Here is a 26,881-nt window from a genome sequence, read left to right as displayed (position 1 = left end):
GCCCATTCATTAAAGCACAAATTTTCGCTAATTAAAAGCACAATTGGAAAAAATTTTGAGTAACCATGTTAATTTGTGATGTGTGAAAATTGTACGAAAATTATTTAGTTGGTTGTACGAAAATATTGTGGGTGTGATCCGAAAGTCACAAAATTTTCAGATCCAAACGATTGTAAAACGAGCGTAAAAACCTTTCTGGCTTTGAAACTTCAATGCATGATTTTGGAAGCTTTCCATAGGACTCAATGGCATTCTACAGATCCAACCTGGCCAAAAAGAAAGTCACGATACCAAAGCTTCAATGAATTCTGAAATGGTCATAGTGTTTGCGAAAAATACAACTATTTTGTGGAATTTAATGAAAACCACGAAAAGGTTGTGCAATTTTAACTATATTATCGTGGTCATTATGAAAAGTTCTAAAAATTAGAAAAAATGTGATTTTTCTGAAAAAAAAATAGTGGTTTCATGAATGGGCCACTTGATGTGTTGGGTCCCAGTGGTTCTTAAATAGTAAGATTTAATCAACAACCACACAATAAAATACATATCAATACAATTTGTGGTAAGGTCACTATTAGGATACCTGGGAAAGTCCAGGACGGAGCTTATACATCTCCCAGGTTCCTAACAGAGTGGTTCCAGGACTGCTAGTCCAGCCCAGGTGTTTTGTGTCTACCTGAGGCATATCAGATGGCTAATTAAAAGGCAGCTTGGGCCAAAGTAGAGAGCTCCAGTCTGGGGGAAAGACACAGGAAAGCTGCCTGAGATGCCTCAGGTAGACACAAAACACCCGGGCTGGACAAGCAGTCCCAGAACCACTCTGTTAGGAACCTGGGACATTTATAAGCTAATAATAGTCCTAATAGTGTCCTAATAGTGACCTTACCACAAATTCTACTAAATATGCATTTTTTTGTGGTTAATATGTTTGTGAATCACCCACCAGGGTACTGAATACACTGTATTTCCTTGCTGGAACATAGAGCTGTTTAGCTACGAACCCTCAAGCTGGTTGACTACATGCTTCCCATTCTCTCTAATGAATTAATATGGTCCAAACCAATCAGTTAAATTGGTTTTTAAATATTTCAGAAGTATATCTTATAATGCATTGATGATCAGAACGGTAGTTCATTCTGTGCCTGTTTGGCTGTGAGTACACAGAAAGGCTGATATACTGGCCAGAGGATAGCTTTGTTTGGTTGTTCTTTCAGTAAGTATTGTGTCATACAAGAATTCTCATCTACTCTTAGAAACAGTTTGACAGGAAGAGCTAATTTTGACAACAATTGTCTTTTTGCAAGACAGATATGTAAATATCTGTAAAGTCTAGGCAAGTTACTTTCAGAAAAAAAGGTTTAACCTCTTGCTACTTTTTTTCAGGAAAGTCTTTCGGTGATTTAAAAATATTCCCCATTATGTTTTTTCCTTAAAAAAAATATAATGAAGTACAAATCTTAACTGCTCTATGTATAAACCTGCACTGGCATGTTTATTATCTGTAAACCCTATATCAAAAAAGCTCCGAATTACGGTAAGGCCTTCTCCTATAGACCCCATTTTAATTAAATCATTCAGATTTTTAAAATGGATTTCCTTTTTCTCTGTAATAATAAAACAGTACCTTGTACTTGATCCAAACTAAGATATAATTAATCCTTATTTGAGGCAAAATAATCCTACCGAGTTTAATGTTAATGTTTTAATGATTTTTTTAGTAGATTTAAGGTATGGAGATCCATTTACAGAAAAGCCTGCTATCCGGTAAAACCCCAGGTCCCAAGCATTCTGGATGTGTTTTATACCTGTACTATTAAATAATGTATTTAAAAATCTTTTTCTTGGTACTGAGTAAAATATATTTACTGAAAAAAATATACTTATTATATAATTTATACATGTAACTTATGCAAAAAACAAGACATTTGCAAAGATCTGTGCTACGCAGAGCTCTTTTTTAAAAAATATATACATACATGAATAAAGCTACGGAGGCAAGGGGCAGTGGATATGGGAGAAGCAGGGCAGTATTTATATACAGGCACCCAAGGACTAGGGCGGTAGCTTTTGGGGGGAGGCCCTCGGGTGCTTATATTATAGATTTTTTTTTATTCACACGCTGCTGCAAGCTGGGGGCGTAATTAGGTCTGGTGCCTAGGGTGGCACCGGAGCACTGGGGAGAGGTAAGTGGGGAAAGGGTTGGGGGCGTTCATAGGCCTGAAGCTTTATTTTCAGACAAACACACAATGGGGGGAGGATGGGGAAATGAGAGGGGGGTTTGGTCCTCTTCTTCCTCAGGACTTAAACAGATGGACTAGTCTCTTGTGTAGTCTCTAAGCAGGTTGTGAGCAGTCCTGGATAGACGTTCTTTCCCTCCTAAAAAAAGGCGAGTCCTAGAAATCCAAAAAATGTCCTTGCACAGGTTATAAGGCTCCAGCCTTCCAGAATTGCCCCTTTTGTATAGGTGCCCTGAAACAGTTCATAAAGTAATGCATGCTACATTCTTGGTCACACAGTTTATACTTCAAGGCATCATGCAGGGCCTGTGCAAATGGAAAACCCAACAGAGGTGCAATAGTTGTTCCTTGTGAATGATGCAATATGGGTAAAGCCGGTGCCTGCAAAGGTTATGAGCATGCATGAAGGTTCAAAGGAAATTATACCTTTGATAGCCATCTAAGTGATGTGTGCATGTATCTGTGGGGCAGGTTAGAGAATGACATTGGGTGGGGACCACATAGATGATACCGTTCCCCACAAACGACTGCTTTCTAAGCTAAGGTCTATTGGTTTTAGTGAAGTCATTTGCACATGGATAGAAAACTGGCTACAGGATCGGGTACAGAGGGTGGTTGTTAATGGTACATTCTCTACTTGGAATAAGGTCCTCAGTGGGGTCCCTCAGGGTTCTGTACTGGGTCCACTTTTGTTTAATTTGTTCATAAATGACTTAGGGGAGGGTATTATGAGTAATGTATCAGTGTTTGCAGATGATACAAAACTCTGCAGACCAGTCAGTTCTATCCAGGATGTGACATCCCTGCAGCAGGATCTTGACCAACTGGCAATCTGGGCAGCTAAGTGGCAGATGAGATTTAATGTGGATAAATGTAAGGTCATGCACCTGGGATGTAAAAATATGCAAGCCCCGTATAACCTTAATGGGACTGCACTAGGCAAATCCATAATGGAGAAGGACCTTGGAGTCCTTGTAGATAATAAACTTGGCTGTAGCAAGCAATGCCAGGCAGCAGCTGCAAGGGCAAAAAAGGTTTTGAGCTGTATTAAAAGGGGTATAGATTCACGGGAGGAGGGGGTTATTCTTCCCCTTTACAGAGCGCTGGTAAGGCCCCATCTAGAATATGCTGTTCAGTTTTGGTCTCCAGTGCTCAAACGGGACATTATTGAGTTAGAGAGGGTCCAGAGAAGGGCAACTAAGCTGGTAAAGGGTATGGAAAGTCTCAGTTATGAAGAAAGACTGGCCAAGTTGGGTCTGTTTACACTGGAGAAGAGGCGCTTAAGAGGTGACATGATAACTATGTATAAATATATAAAGGGATCATATAATAACCTCTCTAATGTTTTATTTACCAGTAGGTCCTTCCAACGGACACGAGGGCACCCACTTCGTTTAGAAGAAGGGAGGTTCCATTTAAATATTCGGAAAGGTTTTTTTACTGTGAGAGCTGTGAAGTTGTGGAATTCCCTCCCCGAATCAGTCGTGCTGGCTGATACATTATATAACTTTAAGAAGGGGCTGGATGGATTCTTAGCAAGTGAGGGAATACAGGGGTATGGGAGATAGCTCTCAGTACAAGTGAGGGAATACAGGGGTAGGGGAGATAGCTCTCAGTACAAGTGAGGGAATACAGGGGTATGGGAGATAGCTCTCAGTACAAGTGAGGGAATACAGGGGTATGGGAGATTGCTCTCAGTACAAGTGAGGGAATACAGGGGTATGGGAGATAGCTCTCGGTACAAGTGAGGGAATACAGGGGTATGGGAGATAGCTCTCAGTACAAGTGAGGGAATACAGGGTTATGGGAGATAGCTCTCAGTACAAGTGAGGGAATACAGGGTTATGGGAGATAGCTCTCAGTACAAGTGAGGGAATACAGGGGTATGGGAGATAGCTCTTAGTACTAGTTGATCCAGGGACTGGTCCGATTGCCATCTTGGAGTCAGGAAGGAATTTTTTCCCCTCTGCGGCAAATTAGAGAGGCTTCAGATGGGGTTTTTTTTGCCTTCCTCTGGATCAACTAGTAGTTAGGCAGGTTATATATAGGCATTATGGTTGAACTTGATGGACATATGTCTTTTTTCAACCCAACTTACTATGTTACTATGTTACTACTATGTTGGTAGGCTGGTCTGAAGCAACTTTTCGCCAATTAGCAACCAAATAAATAATTAGTCTCTGAACTCTGGAAAACTCTTCACTCATTATACAGCTTTTAAGCAATGAACTGCCTATGGCGACCAAAGTACAAATATCGTAGCAGTTGTTTTTTGCTTTGAATTACAATAAGGTTGCTAAATATTTGAACATTGACAAGGTGTTTTAGCTTTTTACCAAACATATTTGAATAGAGGTTATATAGTTAATGTGATTTAAAAATGCAAAATGCCAGCTTTTAACTTACTTTACATCCAATTTAACAGATGATTTAGCATCTTTTTATATGTAGTCTGCTCCTTTTAAATGGACAAAAGTAACTGGACAACTGACTGACAAGCTATTTCATGGCAAGGTGTGGGCAAGAACCTCATTATTTCATTAGCAACTACAAGTAAAAGTTCTGGAGTTAACTCTACCTGTGGAGTTTGCATTTGAAAGTGTAACCCCTATTTGGCTGTAAAACAGACAAACACCAGCTATAACAGGTTAGAGCATGGGGTACATGCGACTCTCTTAAACAAGATGAGTCTTCGCTATATGGAAGTAGCCTGGGGTGTAGTGTAACTAGAACTCACTGTAGCTGTGTGCAGAGTAAAATAGTAAATAATGGACACCAGAAGGTGGAGTCAACCTGTAAATCAATAAGGCACATATGTAAAACTTTAAACTGGATACATGGGTCTTTGCCCAGTAACAGGATAAACTAGGACATTGTAGGGTTTAAAGCCATAGGGGCATGTTAACCCTATGGGAACCTACAAAAGCTATTGCTGTGAACTCCAAATAAGAAATCCAAAGAGCTGTCAGTACAAGTAAAGCAGGCCAACATTAGGCTGAGAAAACAATACAAAGCTATCAGAGAGAAAGCAGAAACATCGGGAGTGGCCAAATCAACAATTTGGTACATTCTTAAAAAGAAGAAATACTCTGATAAGCAAAGCAACACCTGAATGCCTGGATGACCACAGAAGACAACTTTAGTGGATTATCACAGAATGCTTCCAAGAGTGAAGAAAACCCATTCACAACACAGACAAGTATCAGGACACAGGCAAGGAGGTAAATGTATTATTGTCCAAGTCTATATGCAAGAGAAGCCCAAATTAGACTTTGCATAAAGACATCTAACATAAGCTTGCCTAGTTGTAGAACAATATTTTTTGGACAGATAAAACATCAACAGGAAGGAATGGGCAATAAACTGAAGTATACCCCATCATATGTGAAACACAGTGAATTCAGTGTTATTGCATGGGCATATTAAACTGTTAAAGAAGAAGGAAAATTAAATGTTAGGCAACACCCAATGATTGTAATCACTTACCGGATACCCCGGGCCCGGGCTCCTATTAGCAGAAAATCGCTAAAATTGCTATTGTTTCTTTAAAAAAAATGAAAATTTAGCTCTTAAAGTTACCATAGGCAGCTTTTTTGCCGCCCCTGGTAACTAGCTGCTCCCTGCAACAGAAGTGACCCTGTTTGGGCAATGTATGAATATTGAACCAGTGATATATGGAAAACCATAATTATGAATAACTTGAAAGATTGTTCCGCTTGTGCTAGATGTGTTAAAAGTGCATAAAAAAATGTTTGACTCTCAGTTTGAGCCATTTTTCTTGTATAAATCAAACCTCTTATAAACAGCCCATTACACACCCATTCTCTGGCATCAGTAATAGGCGAGGATTGGAATTTTTTGTTCAAATGTAGATAGTACAAGAAGGCAAAATAAAGTAAGGGGTATAGGTCAAACAATGATAATGAACAAAGATTTCAGATGGCAATAACATGCATTCTTCTGCCAAATTCTTCACAAACAGATTGTATCACTTAAAAAGCCCAACCTCACATATTTGATTTATTCATTTGGCACAGTGTGTGGCTGGCCACCCATAAATATAGCAATTAAAAATAAACATATTTGTCTCCGAATTATATAAACAGTCAAAATATTTTGCTTTTACCCATGCCCAAGATTTAAGAAGAATAAACAGGTATTCAGGGATTATTCAGAGCAGTTCATAATGTTACACACTAACTTAACGTGTATTAAGATACATTAGACTAACTAGTACGAAACATTATTTTACAAGGCATCACATTAAAATTAATTTTATGGCATGGGATATGCCAAGTGCAATGGAAGCAATCTGCAATACCCAGTCAATCGATGGAGGTGCTTTTAAGGCAATGTTTTAGGCATGTTCCCATGCTTTAATGCTTTGATTTTAGATTCTATTTATCTATAGCGTATCCACAAAAGAGTAGAATAGGAAGTGCTTGGGTAATTTGAAAATATTCATATTTCTGTAGGGCACTGCTATACCCACAACAATGCATATTTGTTTCATAAAAACTCTTTCCTTACAGATGCAGTCTACTTATGACTTCAACAGTCTTCTATTAGTTCCCACAAACAGGTTGTACCCCACCTCATATTTCTACTGATTACCTAAACACAAGTGAACTTTATGGAGGATTTTTTTCCTTCTAAAATACTGCATAACTTGGGTCTAGCTGTGTCTGGTAAACAAAACAGAGAGATAAAAGACAAAGCATAAGCTGAGTGGAATAGTAAGTGAGAAACAAAGCAAGGGAGCAAAAATAGGTTTCAAGGGTAAAAGAGGAAGAGTAGAAAACCAAAACACAGTAGAAAAGAGGGTACGAAAATGAGAAAAGGCTAAGGGTAATGCCACACAGGCTGATTCTCTGCCTGCAACAATACGAAAAAGTAAAGATTTTGCTAGGAAAATTTGAAAAATTCTGAGTTTTGTGTCTTTTCTGCAGCATTTTCCCCGCAGACTGTTCCAGTTCAGTGCTTTGGGTAACCCTAAATAGAAAATTGCCATTTGAAAAATTAAGGCCGCCTCCTGGGATCATATGATTCACAGTGGACACAAACATCCAAGGCACACATACATGCTAGGCCACATCAGCCAATTAATGCACAGAGTTCTGTCTTCTGCTTCCACACTATTTCCTGTTACAATTAGAGCTGCATTATTTCCTGTCAGGTGATCTCTGTGGTAGCACACAGCCCATCACTGGTGGATCAAAGGGAAAGGATGTAAGAGGGCAATATTTACTGTTATGAAAAATATATGGTGCTGGTTTCATTTTGGTCTAAAAATTAATACTATTTTTAAAAATGGGCCCCTTAATTGGGGTTCCTTATAGATCCTCTCAGGTCCCTGTCTGTGTTTTAAATGAGGGGTAGGCATGTCCTAATGGTCCCTGCCAGAAGCACAAGTAGGAGGGGGATAGGCAATCACTGCCCTGCACTCACACAAGCAAAGGCAGGATCAGTTACCTATCATGTCAGCCCAGCTATCCTACAGTGCAGTGTGCTGAGTGCCACCAGCCCCACTGCACAGTCTGGGAAAGGAGGCAGCAGGAAGTGAAAGAGATGGGCAAGACAAGTGGGGGTTTTGGAGAATTTTTCAATAAATCAGCCCAAAACACAACTTTGTAAAGCACATTCCTTCTATATATATAGATGGAAACAATGTATTGTTTTTCACACAATATGTTCACTTGAAGTTAACTTTTAGTGTGTTGCTGTCTTTTCAGTTGGTCTACTTTTTATCATTGAATATCAATGATTTTTCTAACAGTCTCATTTTTTTGGCCCATGCAAAACCTGTACTTCCGACTTGTAGAATGCAATCTGCACAAAAGATATTCTGTATTATTGTGTGTGTATATATATATATATATATAAATCCAAAAGAAGAAAAGCAGGCACTCACGTTTATATAGGATCACAGATGCCTGGGTGCAGTATACAAAATTGTATAGAATAACTGGAAAATAGATGCCGCACTCACAGGTCTTAGTGAAAATAAAGAATATTTATTGTGTCAGACTAACGAAAGGCTGTGGACACAGCCGAAACGTTAGTCTGACACAATAAATATTCTTTATTTTCACTAAGACCTGTGAGTGCGGCATCTATTTTCCAGTTATATATATATATATTTATATATATATATATATATATATAGTATTATATACTCAATAACCCAAGTGGGTCATGGAAAAGTTTAGTAGGCAAGCCTTAACATTTATTATCTTAACATGGCTATACACTGATTAATACAATATGGTAACTGAACAATTGGCCTGGAAACTGAACAGATGGATACTATTAAATGGCCATGCACAGAATGAGCACTTTTCTATTGTTCTGTCACATCCTTACTTCCCCATACATTGGCCAACATGGTCAGGGGGCACTCTGGCCACAAAAGAAGTTGAGAAAATAATGTAAAGGTTTTATGTTTATTGTTTGACTAAAGTACAAGTATTAAAATATGTAGAATTTTGTGTAGTGTTCAATATGTGTATACTGGACCAGCATACACGTACAGAAAACTGCACAAAACTCTACATATAATTTTATTGGTACTTCTATTTTAATCATTCAGTAAACGTATAACCTCTGCAACCTCTTTTGTATTTTTATTATCCATAGGAGTATGGGGTTTTCTACATTTGTTATTAAACACCATATTCTAAATGTTATTTACCGAAGCGTACGTTTAATAAGTAAATGAAATAGGAATTTATTTAATGTAATTTAAGGTTGTTAATGATTCAGATGCAGCCTGGAGCATCTTTAGTACCGCTTGCCGTGCTAGTTACCTCCTCCTCCTCCTCCCAGTGTGCAGCTGTGGAGCGGAAACAGTAATACCGCTAGACAGGAGGCAGAGCGGTGCAGCCCAGTCTGTGACTGAAGGAGAGAGGAGGGCGGAACTTTCATTTGTAGCAAGAAAAAAAGTTTGGAAACCAAAGTTCAAAGCGGGAATCTAAAAAAGTCACAGACCTTGAAAAAAGCCTTTAGATAGAGAGTGGGAAATACATGAGCCTGGCCCGCCCGTCCCTCACTGTGGTCTATGCGCGCACAATGATTACTTAGCAAGTTAGTTTTCTCCCCTTTCTGGTCTGTGGGATATCCCTGAGATGCCAAGCGAATCAGGCTAATAGGTAGGCACAAAGTAGACACCATTAGGTAAAATAGGGGGGCAGAGGGGGGGATGGCGACGGATGGCGGGGGAGGTGAGCCTAAGTGCCAGGCGGCTAAAGATGAAGAAGACAACGTGAAGAGAAAGAAAAAGAAGAGGAAAACACGGAGAGAGAGCAGAGTGAGGACTGTCCGCTCTAACCTGCTTCTCTATGAGTCCGACAACCCGAACCGGCTCTATGCCGGCAACTCAATCAAAACCACCAAGTACACGGCTTTGTCCTTCCTGCCCAAGAACCTCTTCGAGCAGTTCCACCGGCTGGCCAATGTCTACTTTGTCTTCATGGCTCTGCTCAACTTCGTGCCGGCGGTGAACGCTTTCAAGCCCGAGCTAGCCCTGGCCCCCGTCCTCTTTATTTTGGCGGTGACCGCTATTAAGGACCTGTGGGAGGATTACCGGAGGTACCGCTCGGACAAGGAGATCAACCACATGGACTGCCTGGTGTTCTGCAGGTATGTGCGGCCAGGGGAACTCCGCCTGAGCCTCTCCAGCTGTTTCTAAACTACAAGTCCCATCAGTCCCCTAGAGACCGCTTTGCCTCAGCATCAGCTTCCCCAGTTAAATCCTTAGTGTATGACATTGGCATGTGGGGTCCTTAGTTTTGCGCTGTACATGGAATGGCACTGCTCGGGATTGTTTCAGTCATTTTATAGTTAGAGACTGTAGTTGTGGCACTTGTGTATTCTTGGCTGGCAATTTGGTAATTATTTTCAAATGTTTGCCATAGTGGAGAAATATTGATAGTTGCTTTAAATTGCTTTATCAAGTAAATCTAAATCTTGCCTTACATTTCCATTTATTATGGATGTCTCTGCTGATTTTTCCAAATTCTAACAGTAAACTGGGTTGCTGTAAGGTTAACAGTGAGCATATTTGTGTCACTCTCAGTCTAGTGAATTACTTACAAATTAGGAAGGGGCAAATAGATAAATAACTTGCCACTTTGGAACAGGTTTGACATTTTCTTGCCTTCAGTTTGTGTGCCAGTGTTCAGGGTAGGGTTCTAACCACTGAATGATGAATGGATGGTGGTGAGATAAGAGCTGCACCTCAGTCATGTTACCCGCATTTAGATATATATCTCATTCTGGCTATTAGGCATTATACACTGTGAATGTCAAGCACAGAGCAGAAGGGTAGGTTTGCAGCAGTGATGTTTGAACTGCAACTCATTGGCAGTGTTGGCATACTGTAAATTGTAGTTGTAAAATAGCTGGGGGTTCCAGCTTGGACATTGCTATCCACAGAGGCCCTTCCCGTAGCAGAAGACAAGAAGCTGTTTCAGTAAAACCTGCCACGTTTTTGTACAGTGCTTATAAGTGCGCTGTATTCATTTGTATGTGGGTGGGACCCTCTGGTGCCGCCTCTGTTACTCTTTCCACTCAGGGCGGTGGTGCCTGTGCTCGCTCTCTCTCTCTCTCTCTTTTTTTTTTTTTTTTAAAGAAAATGGGACTGTTTGTTTTTATCCCTTCATGGTGAGCACTTTGTTTCCATTCAGTGGCCATGAGCTGTGACAGGGCAGCACAAGTCTGTCAGGGTGGGATGATGCTGACCAGTTGTGTTATGTGTTGCAGACTTGACCTAACAGACGCTTGACAAAAACTGCACTGCTTTCTGGACTTTTAACTAAAAGACACTAAAAGTCATAAGGGCTGGTTCGCTAAGGTGCGTTAAAACGAGCGCTTTTTATAGCATGCATTAAAAATTTTATCGCGTCTAATTTTTCGCGTCTTAACGCACGATTCACTAAAAGGATATTTGTGTTAATTTAGACACAATGCTGTTTGCGTTATTTAAGTCGCAAAGACTATTTTCACAACGCGCGCTACTTGTCACGCGCTAATTAACGCACGTGCGCTACTTATCGCGCGCACGCCTTATTAGCCATACAGCCATACACACCATTACATTTGTAAAACTACTTTTTTTGAAAATTACCATTTCCCTGCAAACTGGAGGCTACATCACTCTAGGGCCAACACATACTTGAATAAATCACACTGCAAAGTCCATATTGTGTTGCCAAAAGCTCATGAACTGTAATTTTCTAAAATTACCACCTGCCCCAAGTAGGTGTTAATTTTCACATAGACTAATGCGATATTTAGCGCGTCTAAGTGTTTGTGAATCATGCGTTAGTATTATTTCTGCACGAGAATTAACGCAATGCGGTAAAATTAACGCAGGGGGTTGCACACTATTTAACGCACACAATATGCGACTTAACGCATGCGATAATACTTTAGCGAATCGCACGTTTTTTTCAATTTTAACGCAAAAAAGTATGCGATAAGCGTTATTAGCGCACTTTAGTGAATCAACCCTATAGTCTCAAACTCAATCTGCAGTCACCACATAAAACCATAATGTTTTCTCTTTACTGCATGTAATACTTTTAAGTTTACTGTTGCCTATTTAGAACACAGGGTCATTTTCCAAATTTTTCATAATGTTATTATGAATAAAGTACTGGTAGCAGCCTCAGCAGCACTATATATCAGACTTTGTCATATGATTTGTTTTTCATTTCATTTCAATTACAGGTATGGGATCCCGTATCCAGAAACCAGTTATCTAGAGAGTTCTGAATTCCGGAAAGGCCATCTCCCATAGACTCCATTATAAGCAAATAATTCTAATTTTTAAAAATGATTCCCCTTATTTCTGTAATAATAAAACAGTACCTTGTACTTGATCCTAACTAAGATATAATTAATCCTTATTAGAGGCAAAACAAGCTTATTGGGTTTATTCAATGTTTAAATGATTTTTAGCAGACTTAAGTTATGGAGATCCAAATAACGGAATGATCACTTATTCTGAAAACACCAGGTCTCGAGCATTCTGGATAACAGGTCCCATACCTGTATTTCAAATTTGACATTCCTGACAAGTGCGACATCCAGATTGTACATATTATATTTTCCATTTGGGCAATCCAAATACATTTTGGCAGGTTGGTAGGCTTGTTTTTTCCAGTGTTTAGAAAGGCTGCAGTTATCCTGTTCAAGTCATTATTTTATATGTATTGTATTAAAGGACATGTCAACCCCCCAACCAAAAATTTTAGCAGAGACAAGCCTCACAGCACTGTTTAAATACCTTCCACTCCTGTCCCTCAGAAGCAAACAGTAAAGCTGCAGCGATCCCTTGGAATTTCTCCCTCTGCACAGCTCTGTAACTCCCTCTCCCCCCTCCCTTCAGAATCTGCTTGTCTGCCTGGCGTGGTGCACATGCGCACTGACACTCTGTTTTAATGAGTGTGCATGTTGTGCAGGGCAACCAATATCTGTCACTGGCGTTTTTTAATAAAGCTTGTTCAAAAAAAATAAAATCCAGGCAGGAGAGGCTATGCGCGCATGCACATTTGTAACGTACACGTGTGTGCTCGATGACGTCACCCGTCAAAATGGCCGCCGGGTGAAACACGAAGCAGAGAAAGAAATAAAGCGATGGTGCTGGTTGTAGGAGGAAGTAGGGGCAGCGGTGTGTATGCGGTTAGGGGGGGCTAAGGCGCCCTTGACATTAGACATTATTTAAAACTTAGAGCTGACATCTTCTTTAAGAAATGTGAAAAATTGCATAGGATTTGTAAATATCTTTATTGGGACCTTCTGTTGTCCTAGAATATCTGAACCACAAAGACAATTTGTATTTATTAAGCACTAGGTGTTTTCTTTATAGGTTTTGTATTATAATTCAGGCATTTATAATAACTTAACAGGATCTTGGTCCCATCTCACACATTATAATAACTTAATTTCATATCATTTCACACTGTAGAACACATTATTTCTCACTGTGCCCTGTAGGTACACCTTCCTAGTGCATATTAACTGTCTAGTTTTATTCATTTTTTAAGGGGAGGCAAACACAAAAATTCAAATTTGTGTAACCAAAGATAATGTATTTGTAAGCAAATATACATTTATTACAAATGTCAAAGGTTTTACAGTTAAAGCTGTAATTTTGCTGTCATTTTCTGCGCTCCTGGTATTTGGAACCATGTAGTAGAAGCCAGCTTTGCATGCTTCACCACAGGTCTGTTACATTGCTTTAATAGTTTGAACTACCAGGTTAGAGAATAGAAAGGGACATACAGATGCTGCTTTCAGTAGCAATCATATTTAAAAAAAAATAAATAGAAAAAAAAAACTGTTAATGTTGTGTATTGGGTTTACATCCTATTTAAAGAACAGGCCCTTGGTTTGACTGTTTGCCCATATGAAAAAAAAACCCTTTTGCTGAAGTGACTCACTAATTATTTTCGCTAAACAGTGGTTTTTGCTTTATAAAGTTGTTTGCCGCATCAGTGCTAGCCGCCATGTTTTTTTCTCCTTCATCATCAATATAGCGGATGCGAAGAATCACCAGTCTGCTGTTTTTGCACTTGACTGAAATGCTTTTGAAGCTGGGATAGAGGTGATGCACACATTTGAAAGCTCTCTAGACACTAAGTTCTGTGCATGCTCTGATCTATGCTACATTCAACAGAAAGGGGGTCTTTAACTTACTACAAAGCGCAGCTTTATGGGTAATTGTGGTTGAACTAGTTGGCCCTATTTTTGGAAGCCAGCTTCTGCCGCACATAAATTGATGCAATGTTAAAGGAGAAGGAAAGGTAAAAACTATTTAAGCTTTATTTACAAAATGTAAATACAGCCATAAGCACTCACAAACGCTGCATTGAAAAGAAACACAGGATTTCTTTTCTTCTTTTGTGTACACATGTTCTTCTGTGTCAGACTTCCTGCTCTCATAAAATTTCTTCAGAGCATGGGCACGAGTCTGCTCAGTTTGTTTCTCTCCCCTTCCCTTCTCCTGCTCCCCCTCCTATCAGAATTTGCTCCCCCCTCCCAACTCTGTGTAATCTGATCTAAGCTGAAATGGCACCTCCTATCTTAAACAGAGGGAGATTCTAGGGCTGTTTACTCAGGTATGATAACGCTTTATGCTGAATAAATATAGCCTTCTAGCTTGCACTAATATGGCAGTAAAATTCCAAAGCGCCTTTCCTTATCCTGTTAAAGGAATACTGTTACAAGAAAACATGTTTTTTACAAAAGGCATCAGTTAATAGCGCTTCTCCAATATTACAGCTAAAACAAACACATTTATTGGTTCAAGAATAACATTTCAAATGGTAGAATCAATTATTTGCAATAATAGACGATAGAATCCCTTTAAATTATTCAGCAGCACTGAATTGAGGCTTTTCATATAGGAAAATATATTTGTTGGGGTTTCCTTGTCCTTTAATTGTTCTATGGTCCCATGACCAGTTAAAATATAACAAGTTTATGGAATAATATATATGCATCCTTTATTCTGAAAGCTTGGCACTTTTTTTTATAATTCTGAGGACCATGCATTAAGGCTTAATGTCACACTTTGGGGCAGATTTACTAAAACTTACTAAAAATGTTTTCATTTTAAAATTCGAATAAACTTGTTTCAAGAATGTCTTACATTTACAAAAACGTCCACGTGGAAAAGTTGCAGAAAAGTCTAGAAAAATCAGAATTTTGTCACATAAAAACTGCGACTTCTTTGAATTGTTGCACAAAAAACTGCGTAAAAAAACCCAAAACCCTCTAAAGTTTCAAAGCAAAGAAGAATCCCCCAGGAATGGTAGGGACAGCTGCGATTGACTTCTTTATGATATCTGCAAATTTTAGCTCGTGAATTGTTGGTTTCGGATTTTAGCCATTTGGACACAAAGTAAATCTCAGAAAAGTCACAACTTTTTTTTTTCTGCAACTTTTAGCTCTAAAAATCTGAAACCAATAAAAGAAAAACCAGACTGTTTATAAATGGACACCTTGGTGTTTTATCATCTGGCAGAGAAAACACCAATTCTGCCCATGCTCACTGCAATCCTTTTTTGCAGTGTGCATGGGCACATGTTCTCCATTTCCTTCTTATAGGCTCTGAATACTTTAATAAACCTTGTCCTATTGCTTGTATTGCCACAGGCTTCCTCCTTGTGGTTCAATAAAAGACCTCCTGCAGTGGTGAAAAATAGATATAAATGTGGAATAGTGCTGTTTTGTTGAAATCCACAATGGAAGCCCCAGCCAATGGAGGTAATATCTTAGCTCCCACTTCATTATAAATGCCAAAATGCAAAGAAATAGTAGCATTCTCATGGGTTGCAACAACTGGATTAAACCTACTCTAGTGTTGTGAATACCCCTCATTGATAATTCAGAGTAGCCCACTGAAAGGACCTGGTGAAAAATTTTATATTGGGCTCGAAGTTTGGTCCACTACTAGTAACTTAAGCATACAACAAGTAGTTTTACTGGTCTGCTGTTTTAAAGCAATTATCTTATTGGTAGTTAAAGTCTGCTTCATATCTAGTAACCTGTGAGTCTGTTATTATATTACCCTCTACTTTAAACACGCATGTTAGTCATGCGATTATGGAAACCTGTTGAAATATTTGTTCAGTTATGTCTGAATAAACTAATGTTGAAAACCAATATTAAATATTTAACTCATTCTCAACAGTAGAATTGTAGCATTCTAGGAGAGCCAAGTTCACAGACTTGGTTAGATGCCCCCCAACAAAGTTACTTTTTTTTTCAGGCATGTGGTAATCTATATCTCCATAATATAGTGCATGCAGGACACAAGGGATTTCAGAGAGAATGAAAAAATGTGACGCTATGATGGAAAGTACTCTGGGTCTTTATCCATTTATTTACAGAAGAGTAGTGCTGGCTTAGGTTAAAAAATGATTTTATTCTCTGGAGGGAGAAGGTTCCTAACAAATTGGCATTGCCGATTTAATTGGGTTTTTGTCGTCCATTAAAGGAGAAGGAAAGGCATTTTGGCATTTACTGCCAATAGATTAGCAACAATAGTACAAGCTGAACACTATATTTATTCTGCAGAAAGCTTTACTATACCTAAGTAAACAGCCCCTGAAGCTCCCTCTGTTTGCTTAAGATAGCAGCTGCCATTTTAGCTTGGTCTCAGTTGTTTTTGTGCTGCCATTCTAGCAGCTGGTAGCTCAGATTACACAGCACAGTCGGCAGGGAAAGCGAGAGATGATGGGAAGGGGGGGTGGAGAAAGGAGCAATGCAATGAGAGAGATCTTATTTATTTCTGTCACTTTGCATACGGTACAGAAGCAGGACAGAAAACACCACGTATGCCATATGCCCAAGGCCACTGTCAGCAATCTTATGGCCTTGTACACATTATTGGGCTGTGGTTCCGCCCCCATGAACACAAGTCCATAGTGCCAACATTCTTGACCACACCCCTTGTATAGGCTACACAAAGGAGTTACTATCAGGTAGGTAGGATTAGAATAAAAGTTGAACTTAATGGTTGTGCTTTTTTGTACTCGGATACAAACTCGTTTATCACTTTTATAAAAAGCAGGAGTATAACTATAGAGGAAACCAATCCTGCAACTGCTGGGGGTGCGGGGGGGGGGGGGGGCTGAGGAAGTATGCAGTGGTTGACTTGTATGCAGCTGCAATTTGTGTTTATGAATATATGTTGTTACCAAAGTTTAGGGGGCCCAATAACTAGTTATTTCACTGCTGAAAAAATAAGGTAGGTGACAACCTAGTTGCCTGGTCTCTTCTCTGAAAACAGTCTCTGCTGTACCCTCCACTTTTCTCGGTCCTGAATAGGCCTTATACCACATGGGGCATTTCATTACGCCTGTTGTAGACAAAAGTTACATTATTTGTGATCCAGCATTGGTGCATTGGGTTAAAATCTGTTTTCCGATGTTTCTAGGTGGCAGAATGCCATGAATTGTGGCACATTAAAAAAGTTTTGTCCATTTATTATCTTCACACTGCTCTCTCTCTGTGGACAATTTACAAGCTTTAGTGTGTATACTCACAACATTTTAGTGATTTTTCAAACTGTGGTTACCAATGACTGTTTTATTTTTTAAATAGTACCATATCCCAAACTACATAGAGTGGTAAGGAGAATGTAAGGTTGATGGCAAATGAGGCGTAGGGCGGATATTTTTGGCAAGCGGAAAATCGCTTGCTGAAAATACCGCCCTACGCCGCCTCCTACATGTGCCCGCACCTGAATTAATGGAATACGCTCGGATGCAGGCACATGTAGCCAAAATACACATAAAAGCGCAAGAGAAGTCTCATTCATTCGGGTGCAGGCACATGTAGCAGGCGTAGGGCGGTATTTTCAGCAATCCCTTTTCCGCTTGCCGAAAATATCCACCCTACACCTCGTCTGCCATCAACCTTACCCTCTCCTTCTGACATTTCCAAAAGTTTTACTTTTTACAAGAGTACTAATAATTATATTGTCTATAAAAGAAGCAGGAAAATAAGTATATAATGTAAATATTAAATCTCGAAATATTTTGAAAGCATGACAGCAATGAACCATAAATGCCATAAAATACAACTTTTAAACATCCATAAGTATAACCAGTCAGAATATAATGGAATCAGTTATCTGATGTGTTTAGGTGTGCTCAAACATGCATCCCAAATGTGCATCAAATGGATAAAAAAAGTCTGTGTGTAAGAAGCCTTGAAAGTTCAGTGGTTTTACATATTAGGATTGAACTGAGGTTAGGAACACCCAGGTAAAATTATTTTTTTAAAGATCTCTGCTAATCCAAATGTTGTCAGATAACTGTTTTTAGTATATTATGGTTTCCTCATCCCCACTGGAAAAAATATGCTTAATTTTCTCTTTTATTTTTGTATATAAATGACATGTATGCTTTGTTAGTGCAGGCCTTGGCCGAGTGCCAACTAATACACTGAAGCAGCCTTCCCACTTGTAGAACCCTACAGCAGAACAGAAGCTATTTGTGGCTGAATTTGAGTGAACTGGCTTTCTTGACTTCAAGTCAGTGTTTACCTTGCCAAAATATCTACATAACTATTTAGTAACAAAGATTTGAGACTCACTAATTTTAGCTTTCTTTATTTTCGTACCAACAGGAGTTTTAGCTGACTATAATGGGGGTTTCTTGGAACAGATTTTGTTGTTAGTGATTTAATTTTTCAGACCCACTAACATACTGGGAACCACTTAACACTTAATTGCAGATTGTTGAGTATTGTTTTTTTTCCCTGTTACGAAACAACAAACAAAAATCTGAAAAGCTTCTAACTAAATTAAATGTTTAAAGGGAAACTGACAACTATCCTAAATTTCCTTAATGTATTAGTGTCAACCACCTCCAGTAGTAGTGACTCCAGCCTGTGATTGTTTTTTGTGTGTTGTAGAATCTAAATTTCTAGATGTAAGGTTTTCATTCTAAGCTATGTTGCATGAAAATTCAGGATGGGCTGCAGGGATGATTCTCTTTATCGTAAAAAGTGTAATAATTTTTGCAGGACCTTGTCAGTTTAAAGTGAGATGAATCTCTGAAGTGCTAGTTCTGAATATGCCTTTTCAACTACAATAACCTTTGTAAAGATGCTTGAAGAGCTTGTTATCCCAATGGGCTGAAAACTGTAGGTGCTCTATACCTGAGAGACCTTCAGTGTACAGTATGAGAATCTCTTAATGTCATGGTCATAAGGGAATGTGTAAGTAGCAGTTTTGCAAATCCAGGGTTATCACACTATAAATGTGATCCCATTTGGTATTTCTTCTTGAACTTGAAATATTAAACTGTTGCTTGCATAGCTTTTCATGCTTTTTTTTTCTTTTTTCCAAAGATAAGGCCATATGATTCTAAGGTTCAAAGAAACCATCTGTCTGATGACATTTGACTAAAGCTGAGCCACATTCTACCACTAGGTGGTTTCTTTTCTAGTAGCATAGTTTCTTGCAGTTCTTCCCAATTTCCAATCGTATGCCTATATGCGAAACTAAAGCCACAGAAAAAAATTTCCTTTTAAAAATGTTTTCTCTACTAAGAGGTTAGGTTAGAATACTAAAAATGCTATCCTTACAAATGCTATATTTAGTAACCGATTTTGCATGATGTCCTCTGTACAGTGGATTGGAAACGTCTTTAGCGTCTTATAGCTTTAAAACTGCTATATACAGCAAATCAGATTTCCTTAGTGCAATACTTAAAGGGCAATATACCCACTTTAACAAGAGTACAATGAACAGGGTTTGTGTGGCACAAATCATTGTTTCTGTTATGTCTTGTGTTAAACAGGTAAAATGGTAAAAATTGAAGCTGCTTCATTTTTGGTTCTTGTGAGGTTGACAGGGGTTCCCACACCAGGTAATTTAAAGACCAGAAATTCAGATTTTTAAAGCAAAATTTTGGCTCCTGTAGTGCAGAGAGCGCTATTGCAACACTTGCCCGCCTCAGGATAACAACAAATTTGCCACTGACAGAGAAATATTGACAAATAACACATAACATTCTAGACATTCCTTTTTCCATAATACTGTAGTCTCTTTGACAGACTTCCTTGGTTTCCTGTCTCATACAAAAAAAAGTCATGTTTATTTGTTTTGTGAGTGCTGCTGCTATTTTCCATGTTTCATATGTTTATCCTCTTATATTTATTCCTATATTTAGCCATTTGACTGATTGCAACCTGGGATTTATATATCTATGTTGTTTAAATATCCAAGAAATTGGAAATACCCAGAAGAGTGATCTAATAAAGCTCTGTGGCCAGTGATAAGCTACTGTGATCTAATGGTCACCAGCTCAGGGTATGACTGATAACTATCTGTAGCATCTGATTTATGTTAGAACCTAGTTTATCCATCTTTGCTCTCACCCTGACCCCAGCCATGTGCATCACTTAGCTTTTTACCCCTTAATGTAAGGTCAAGCCAATTCCTTTTCCCTGCTTTTTCCAGTCTGATAATTTCTTCCCTTCTGTATATGTTGGTTTCTAACCATCTGATTTGACAATGTATGCCCCTCTAACTAAACCTGGTACTTTTTTTTTTTTTTTTTTTTATTCCTTAAATGCAGGTACTCATTTAAATAAACTACAGTACCATTTTTGAAGCAAACACACTAGCTTTATCAGTCAGGGCAAGAGTATGTAATGTTTAATTTTTTTTTTTTTTTTTTGAGACACTTATCCTAATACATTTCAGTGCCTTGTTCTCCCTAGTACAGTGTTTAGTTTTCCCTGGATTATTTGCCACATTTCTGCCAGTAAACACAGCATTTATTTTTCAGTAATATTTAGGGGGGAATGCAGAAACCAGTGCTATTTCTTTATCGGTTTAACTGGAAGTTTTCTCATTTGATTGCCTTGATAAAGGTGTGATTGATTCCCTTTTTCCTCCATCTAGAACTCTCTGCAGATATAGTATTCTATAAAACAGACCTTGTAAGGATTCTTTTGTACATATGCTAGCTCGATCATCTTATTCTAGCTTCTGTATTCAAAACCTAGGTGCAGATTTTTGTATCCTGCTAGATTTATTGCTTGAGGTTTAGATTTTCACCTTTATTCATTATCTGAGTTACCCCAATAATAGGTTGCACATGAACAGGAACACAAAACAAATGTGATGATCTATGTATTAACAAATTGTTGGGATAGTACATTTTTTTTTTCTATCATTTTAATCAAAGTGAATATGATGTTTGGATCCTCCCAAAAGTTTTTAACGAATAATCTTGGTTTTTTGGCAGACCCATAGACATTTCACAGTAATCATAAAAGAAAATGGTCTAAGACAATTGTTAGCACTTTGTAGGTGAGTCTTCTTGAGAAGTTACCACACATAGCATTACCCTAGGGCAGTGCTGTCCAACTTCTGTTGTACCGAGGGCCGGAATTTTTCTGACCTACGTGGTGGAGGGGCGATAATGGAAGCCAGTTTTGACCACTCCCCTTTTTGAAACCGCACCCACTTGAAACCACACACATGTTATCACATGACCATACCCATATTAATGGTTGTAGTACAGCAAAAACCTGCCATACTCTGCCTGCCATACTCTGCCTGCCCTACCCTGCCTTTGTGTGTGCTATACTCTGCCTTCCCTACCCTGCCTGTGTGTGCCATACTCTGCCTGCCCTACCCTGCCTGCGTGCCATACTATCACTGTGTGTGCCATTCTTGGCTGGTTTGTGCCATACTTGGCCTGTGTGTGCCATACTCTGCCTGCCCTACCCTGCCTGTGTGTGCCATACTCTGCCTTCCCTACCCTGCCTGTGTGTGCCATACTCTGCCTTCCCTACCCTGCCTGCGTGTGCCATACTTTCACTGTGTGTGCCATTCTTGGCTGGTTTGTGCCAAACTTGGCCTGTGTGTGCCACACTCTGCTTGCCCTACTCTGCCTGTGTGTGCCATACTCTGCCTTCCCTACCCTGCCTGCGTGTGCCATACTTTCACTGTGTGTGCCATTCTTGGCTGGTTTGTGCCAAACTTGGCCTGTGTGTGCCATACTCTGCCTGTGTGTGCCATACTCTGCCTGTGTGTGCCATACTCTGCCTGTGTGTGCCATACTCTGCCTGTGTGTGCCATACTCTGCCTGTGTGTGCCAAACTTGGCCTGTGTGTGCCAAACTTGGCCTGTGTGTGCCAAACTTGGCCTGTGTGTGCCATACTCTGCCTGTGTGTGCCATACTCTGCCTTCCCTACCCTGCCTGTGTGTGCCATACTCTGCCTTCCCTACCCTGCCTGCGTGTGCCATACTTTCACTGTGTGTGCCATTCTTGGCTGGTTTGTGCCAAACTCTGCCTGTGTGTGCCATACTCTGCCTTCCCTACCCTGCCTGTGTGTGCCATACTCTGCTTGCCCTATGCTGCCTGTGTGTATGGCACATACAGGCAGCCTACAGTGACACAATGCTGGCACTGCTCCTACAGTCTGCACAATAACTATATATTAAAAAACTTTTTAATTGCAGTACCACCTCAGTATATGTTCTTTTTGTAGTGTGCAGGGATTATTTGTGGGTTTCTACTGCTCCTGAGGTGTGAACAGGGGAACAATGGGGGTGATTACAGCCTGAGCCTGAGGTGTGAACACTGCAGGGGTTGAACAATGCAGAGATTAAAAGGTGTGAACAGTACAGGGGATTACATATTTAAACAATACAGCCTGATTACAGCCTGAATCTGAGGTGAGAACCATGCGGGGGGGCAGTTAATCACAGTACTGATACCATTTAAAGCTTACATAAGAGTAAGCCATCAAAGCAGCCAGACAGGTGGGGGGCCACACAGAGGGGGGTCGCGGGCCGCCAGTTGGACAGCACTGCCCTAGGGCATTGCTGTCCAACTGGCAGCCCGTGACCCCCCTCTGTGTGGCCCCCCCACCTGTCTGGCTGCTTTGATGGTTTCCTTTATGTAAGATTTAAATGGTATCAGTACTGAGATTAACTGGCCCCCTGCATGGTTCTCACCTCATATTCAGGCTGTAATCCCCCTGTATTGTTTTAAAATGTAATGTTCACACTTTTTAATCCCTGTATTGTTCACACCTCAGGCTCAGGCTGTAATCACCCACATTGTTCACCTGTTTACATGGCACACACAGGCAGCATAGGGTAGGCAGATTATAGCACATAGGCAGCATGGGGCAGGGAGGGTATGGCACAAACAGGTACGGCAGGCAGAGTATGGCACACACAGGCAGCATAGGGCAGGGATGGTATGGCACACACAGGCAGGGTAGGGCAGGCAGAGTATGGCACACACAGGCAGCATAGGGCAAGCAGAGTATGGCACACACAGGCAGCATAGGGTAGGCAGATTATGCACATAGGCAGCATGGGCAGGGAGGGTATGGCACAAACAGGTAGGGCAGGCAGAGTATGGCACACACAGGCAGCATAGGACAGGGAGGGTGTGCCATACTCTGCGTGTCTTATGCTGCCAGTGGGAGGTGGCAGGGGTTTGTTCTGGGAGTTTGTTTGCAGTTGGAAATAGCCATTAAATGTTCCCTAAGGTGGGTCATTATGTGCTGGGTGCTCCTGTACTATCCACCGGGGAGGAGAAGGCATATAGATTTAAGGGTATATCTTAATATGACATAATATAATTCTTTCACATATGAATGACGGTTGATATCTTAGCAGTGAGGACCAAGCATTTGGGTTTTTGCTGCACTACCACCATTGTGATAAAATAGGTGTGGTTTGAAGTGGGTGTGGTTTAGGGGAGTGGTCAAAACTGGCTTCCATTAGGGACCCTCCGCTGTGTATTCTAGAGAAATTCCGGCCCTTGGCACCGCAGAAGTTGGACAGCACTGCCCTTGGGGCATATATTTGGAAAGCCAGTTTAAAAGCCTCCCTGCCACACTTCTCTCTGACAATGCTTATTCTCTCTTAAATTGACTACTGCAAACGTTTGGCATGTAATTGCCCTACCTCTTACATTTACCCTCTTAAAGCTGTCTTTAATTCAGCTAAGTAAAAAAAACAATGTATTGTGCCAAATACAAGAAAACACTGTAAACACTGCAGTCTGAAAAACAGAATGTGGGAAATGAATCTTTCAGCAAGACCATGATAGCAGACACATGGATAAAATAATAATGTAGTAGCACAAAAAAGTGACTGTCCTGTAATGACCCTGGTAGAGGGCATGAAAGTTAAATGTCCTGGGGTGGATGTCATTGCATGTTATCTTATTGGGGCTGTCATAACCAGTGTAGCAGGAACCATAAGCACTGATAGTAAGCATTTGATCCAAAAGTGTAGCATAAAACTGAAATTGTACGTGACTTTGGCAAATCGCGGTGCCGCTTATGCCATCCCACAAGCGATTTACATTTTAGCCGGTGGGATGGCATTTCGGGGAGATTAGTCGCCCGCGACAAGAAAGATTTGACGAGCGTCGACTAATCTTTCCGTGTGTCACAGCCCTTACAGAAAAGAGGCAGGAGTCAAAAACCAGATGATTAAAAAACAGAAATAATGCTTAGGCAGGAACTGTATATGGCACAGAATATGGATTTACCTTTTGATTTCAAAGTGGCATCATAGTAAAGCACTGTGCATCAGAAAACATGCCATCATAAAGTATGCAAGTGCACTTTAAGACGCACACACATATGGGCAGATTGGCCCAGGGCCAGTGTGCCAAAAAGTAGGAGAGCATGTCTCCCGGAGTGCATTACAGGGGCCCTGGGCTTGGCCAGGTTGCTTTTCAAAATAAAGTGAAGGAATGAAGGAATATCGATGCAGTGTGTCTATAGAGATTGAATTCTCTGGATGACAAAGGAATTATACGGCGGTCTCCTCAATCCTAATGATTTGTTTGTGAATTCTCTGGTTGGTGACCAAAAAGTGAGTTTTTCTTTTTTTAATTTTATTTTGTTTTGTACTTGGTCATGATCCAATAGTGAATCTGTTGCCCCTTTGTGTAATCCTTGCTCTTCATGACCTACAGGTCGATAACAGATGTAATGTTTTTGTACTAGTCAAATCTACCATGACTGAAATTGTCTGCTTATACCTTGTCTACAACTTTTTTTTTTTATTTTGCACCATCACTTCTATTTTGCCTTAATGCAGAGATATATTTTTTGGCCAGAGATCACTTTGTACCATCTGTTTCCTTCTTATCTTGTCCAAACTGAGGTGTAAAAGCAAATAACTGAATTTAGGGAACATCTAAATATTGTGATGAAATTCCAGTATGGACCGTGAGAATCTTGTCCACTTATGTCACTAATGGCAATGCATTTGGTTAATTTGTGAGTAAGGATAACAATTGAAGCCTAACTCTTTATAGAGTAAGTCAGGAAAATATAGGGAAACTAGTTTTCGTGTTAAGCTGGTAACACACACATCCATGCAAAGCAGGCTGTGGGAGCACTCCTAGGCAAGAAAAGTGAACTGGAAGTATGACTGATCTGACCAAATTATGCATCAAATTTACAAAAAAGGGGGCTTGATCAAGTCACTAACAGTTTCCAGGCTTCATTAGTAGTTTATTCTGTGCAAGTGCATAAATATTTAAAGGAGAAGGAAACGTAAAAACTAAGCAAGCTCCTGACCAATTAATTTTTCTCACTGGATGATCCTCCCCAAGTTTAGCTTTTTATATGTTAAAGGTCTCCAAAATGAATAGCCAATTTTTAATGACAGGGTGTCAGGAGCAGCCACAGGTGGGTGGCTGGCAGGTAGGAGCCTATATGCTGTGTAATATGGATACAACGGGTACTGTTGTATATAGGCAGAAGGCATATTGAGATGCAGAGACATTTATTAAGGATTCAGCGAGAAATACAAGTCCATAAAACAGGCCAGTGGTCAGAGGCAGGGGGCAAAACAATACAAGTCCGTTAAGCAGGCAGAGGGTCAGGACTGGCAGCAGGCAAGGAGGGTCCGAATAACAGGCAGTGGTCAGGGGCAGGCTGAAGACAGAGAGCAGTCAAATAAACAGGCCGAGGTCAAATACCGGGAGATCCAACAGAAGTCAGGGACAGGAGACGAGGAACGGAACCAGGCAGGAGTCAGGCAGGTATGGTCACAGGAACACGGGCAGGTACGGGTGCAGGAACCAGGTAGGAGTCAGGCAGGTACGGACACAGGATCACAAAAATGCTCAATGAACAAGCAACCAGGGGTTGCTTCTAACTGGCTTATAAAGCCCGATAATTGTCCAATTGCAACCACCTGGGCTTACTAAGGGAGGAGGAGGCGACAAGTCTGAACAATGGAGCAAAGAGGGGTGAATATAATGTTTAGGGCTGGATGCCCAAGGTCTCAAGTGGCTCAGCGGAGTAATGCAGAACCTGCCTAATATAGAGTCCAGAGTTCGAGTACAGGCAGGTCCTGACACAGGGCAGCCATTAAACTGTTGGGTGTGATACATCTTTCAAATAGGACAGCACCTTGATTATTTTTAATTGCCTACATTTTCTTAATGGCAACACGATCATAAAGCAAACATTTTGAGTGGATTCCTACATTCCTTAAACTGTGCAGGTTTTATAGCATTGACGTTCATGTCTTTTTTGATGGTCAAATAAAATGACTTAACATCACAGCCACGCCGAATGTACATGGCTCATTCTTTTAGGTAATGTGGTGTATGTTTTTGTAAATTTGTGGCTTTTAGCCCACCCTGTTTTAGCTCTGATGATTGGGAAATGTATTATTTGTGGGTGTGTGGTAATCTAATAAGAATCTATGTTAGGGGAAAGTGTTACTGAAGATAGACCTTGTTTCTTGCTTTCACCATTTTATATAACAGCTATGTAAAGCAAGCATGATTGTTGGTTGTCCCTTACTGATCTAAAACATCAGCCTTTTTGCAGTGGGACTTTTTAGAGTATGAAAAATGATAAATGACAGGGTATTTCTGTATGTTGAACTCACAAATAATGCACGTTGCCTGCAGTGGAACACATGTCAATGAACCACACAGCAACCACATTTAGCAAGCACCCTTTGTACACTTTGAGTACATTCATGTGGCTGCATAGACTTTTATTCCTCTTTAAGCATGATGACAAACTGCTAATTTGGGCACTTTAAAGCTGTCCCCATAGACTTGACTGTGGACCGTCTGACAAGCAAGCATATTAGCACTTGT

General features: G+C 40.1%; 1 protein-coding gene across 1 annotated transcript in view; it reads left to right on the top strand.

The window, feature by feature from the left end:
* The first annotated feature begins 9,056 nt into the window (after positions 1–9,056).
* The window catches only part of atp10a (ATPase, class V, type 10A), an 88,339-nt gene continuing 70,514 nt past the window's right edge, over positions 9,057–26,881 (top strand). The window contains exon 1 of the mRNA XM_002931642.5: positions 9,057–9,878. Coding sequence (XP_002931688.2) covers positions 9,439–9,878 — 440 coding nt within the window. The 5' untranslated portion in view covers positions 9,057–9,438. The remainder of the gene's footprint in view (positions 9,879–26,881) is intronic.

This window comes from Xenopus tropicalis, chromosome 2 (genome assembly GCF_000004195.4).
Source record: "Xenopus tropicalis strain Nigerian chromosome 2, UCB_Xtro_10.0, whole genome shotgun sequence".
NCBI lineage: Eukaryota > Metazoa > Chordata > Amphibia > Anura > Pipidae > Xenopus > Xenopus tropicalis.
The sequence above is the reverse complement of the archived record's forward strand: the minus strand, read 5'-3'. Positions and strand labels throughout refer to the sequence as shown.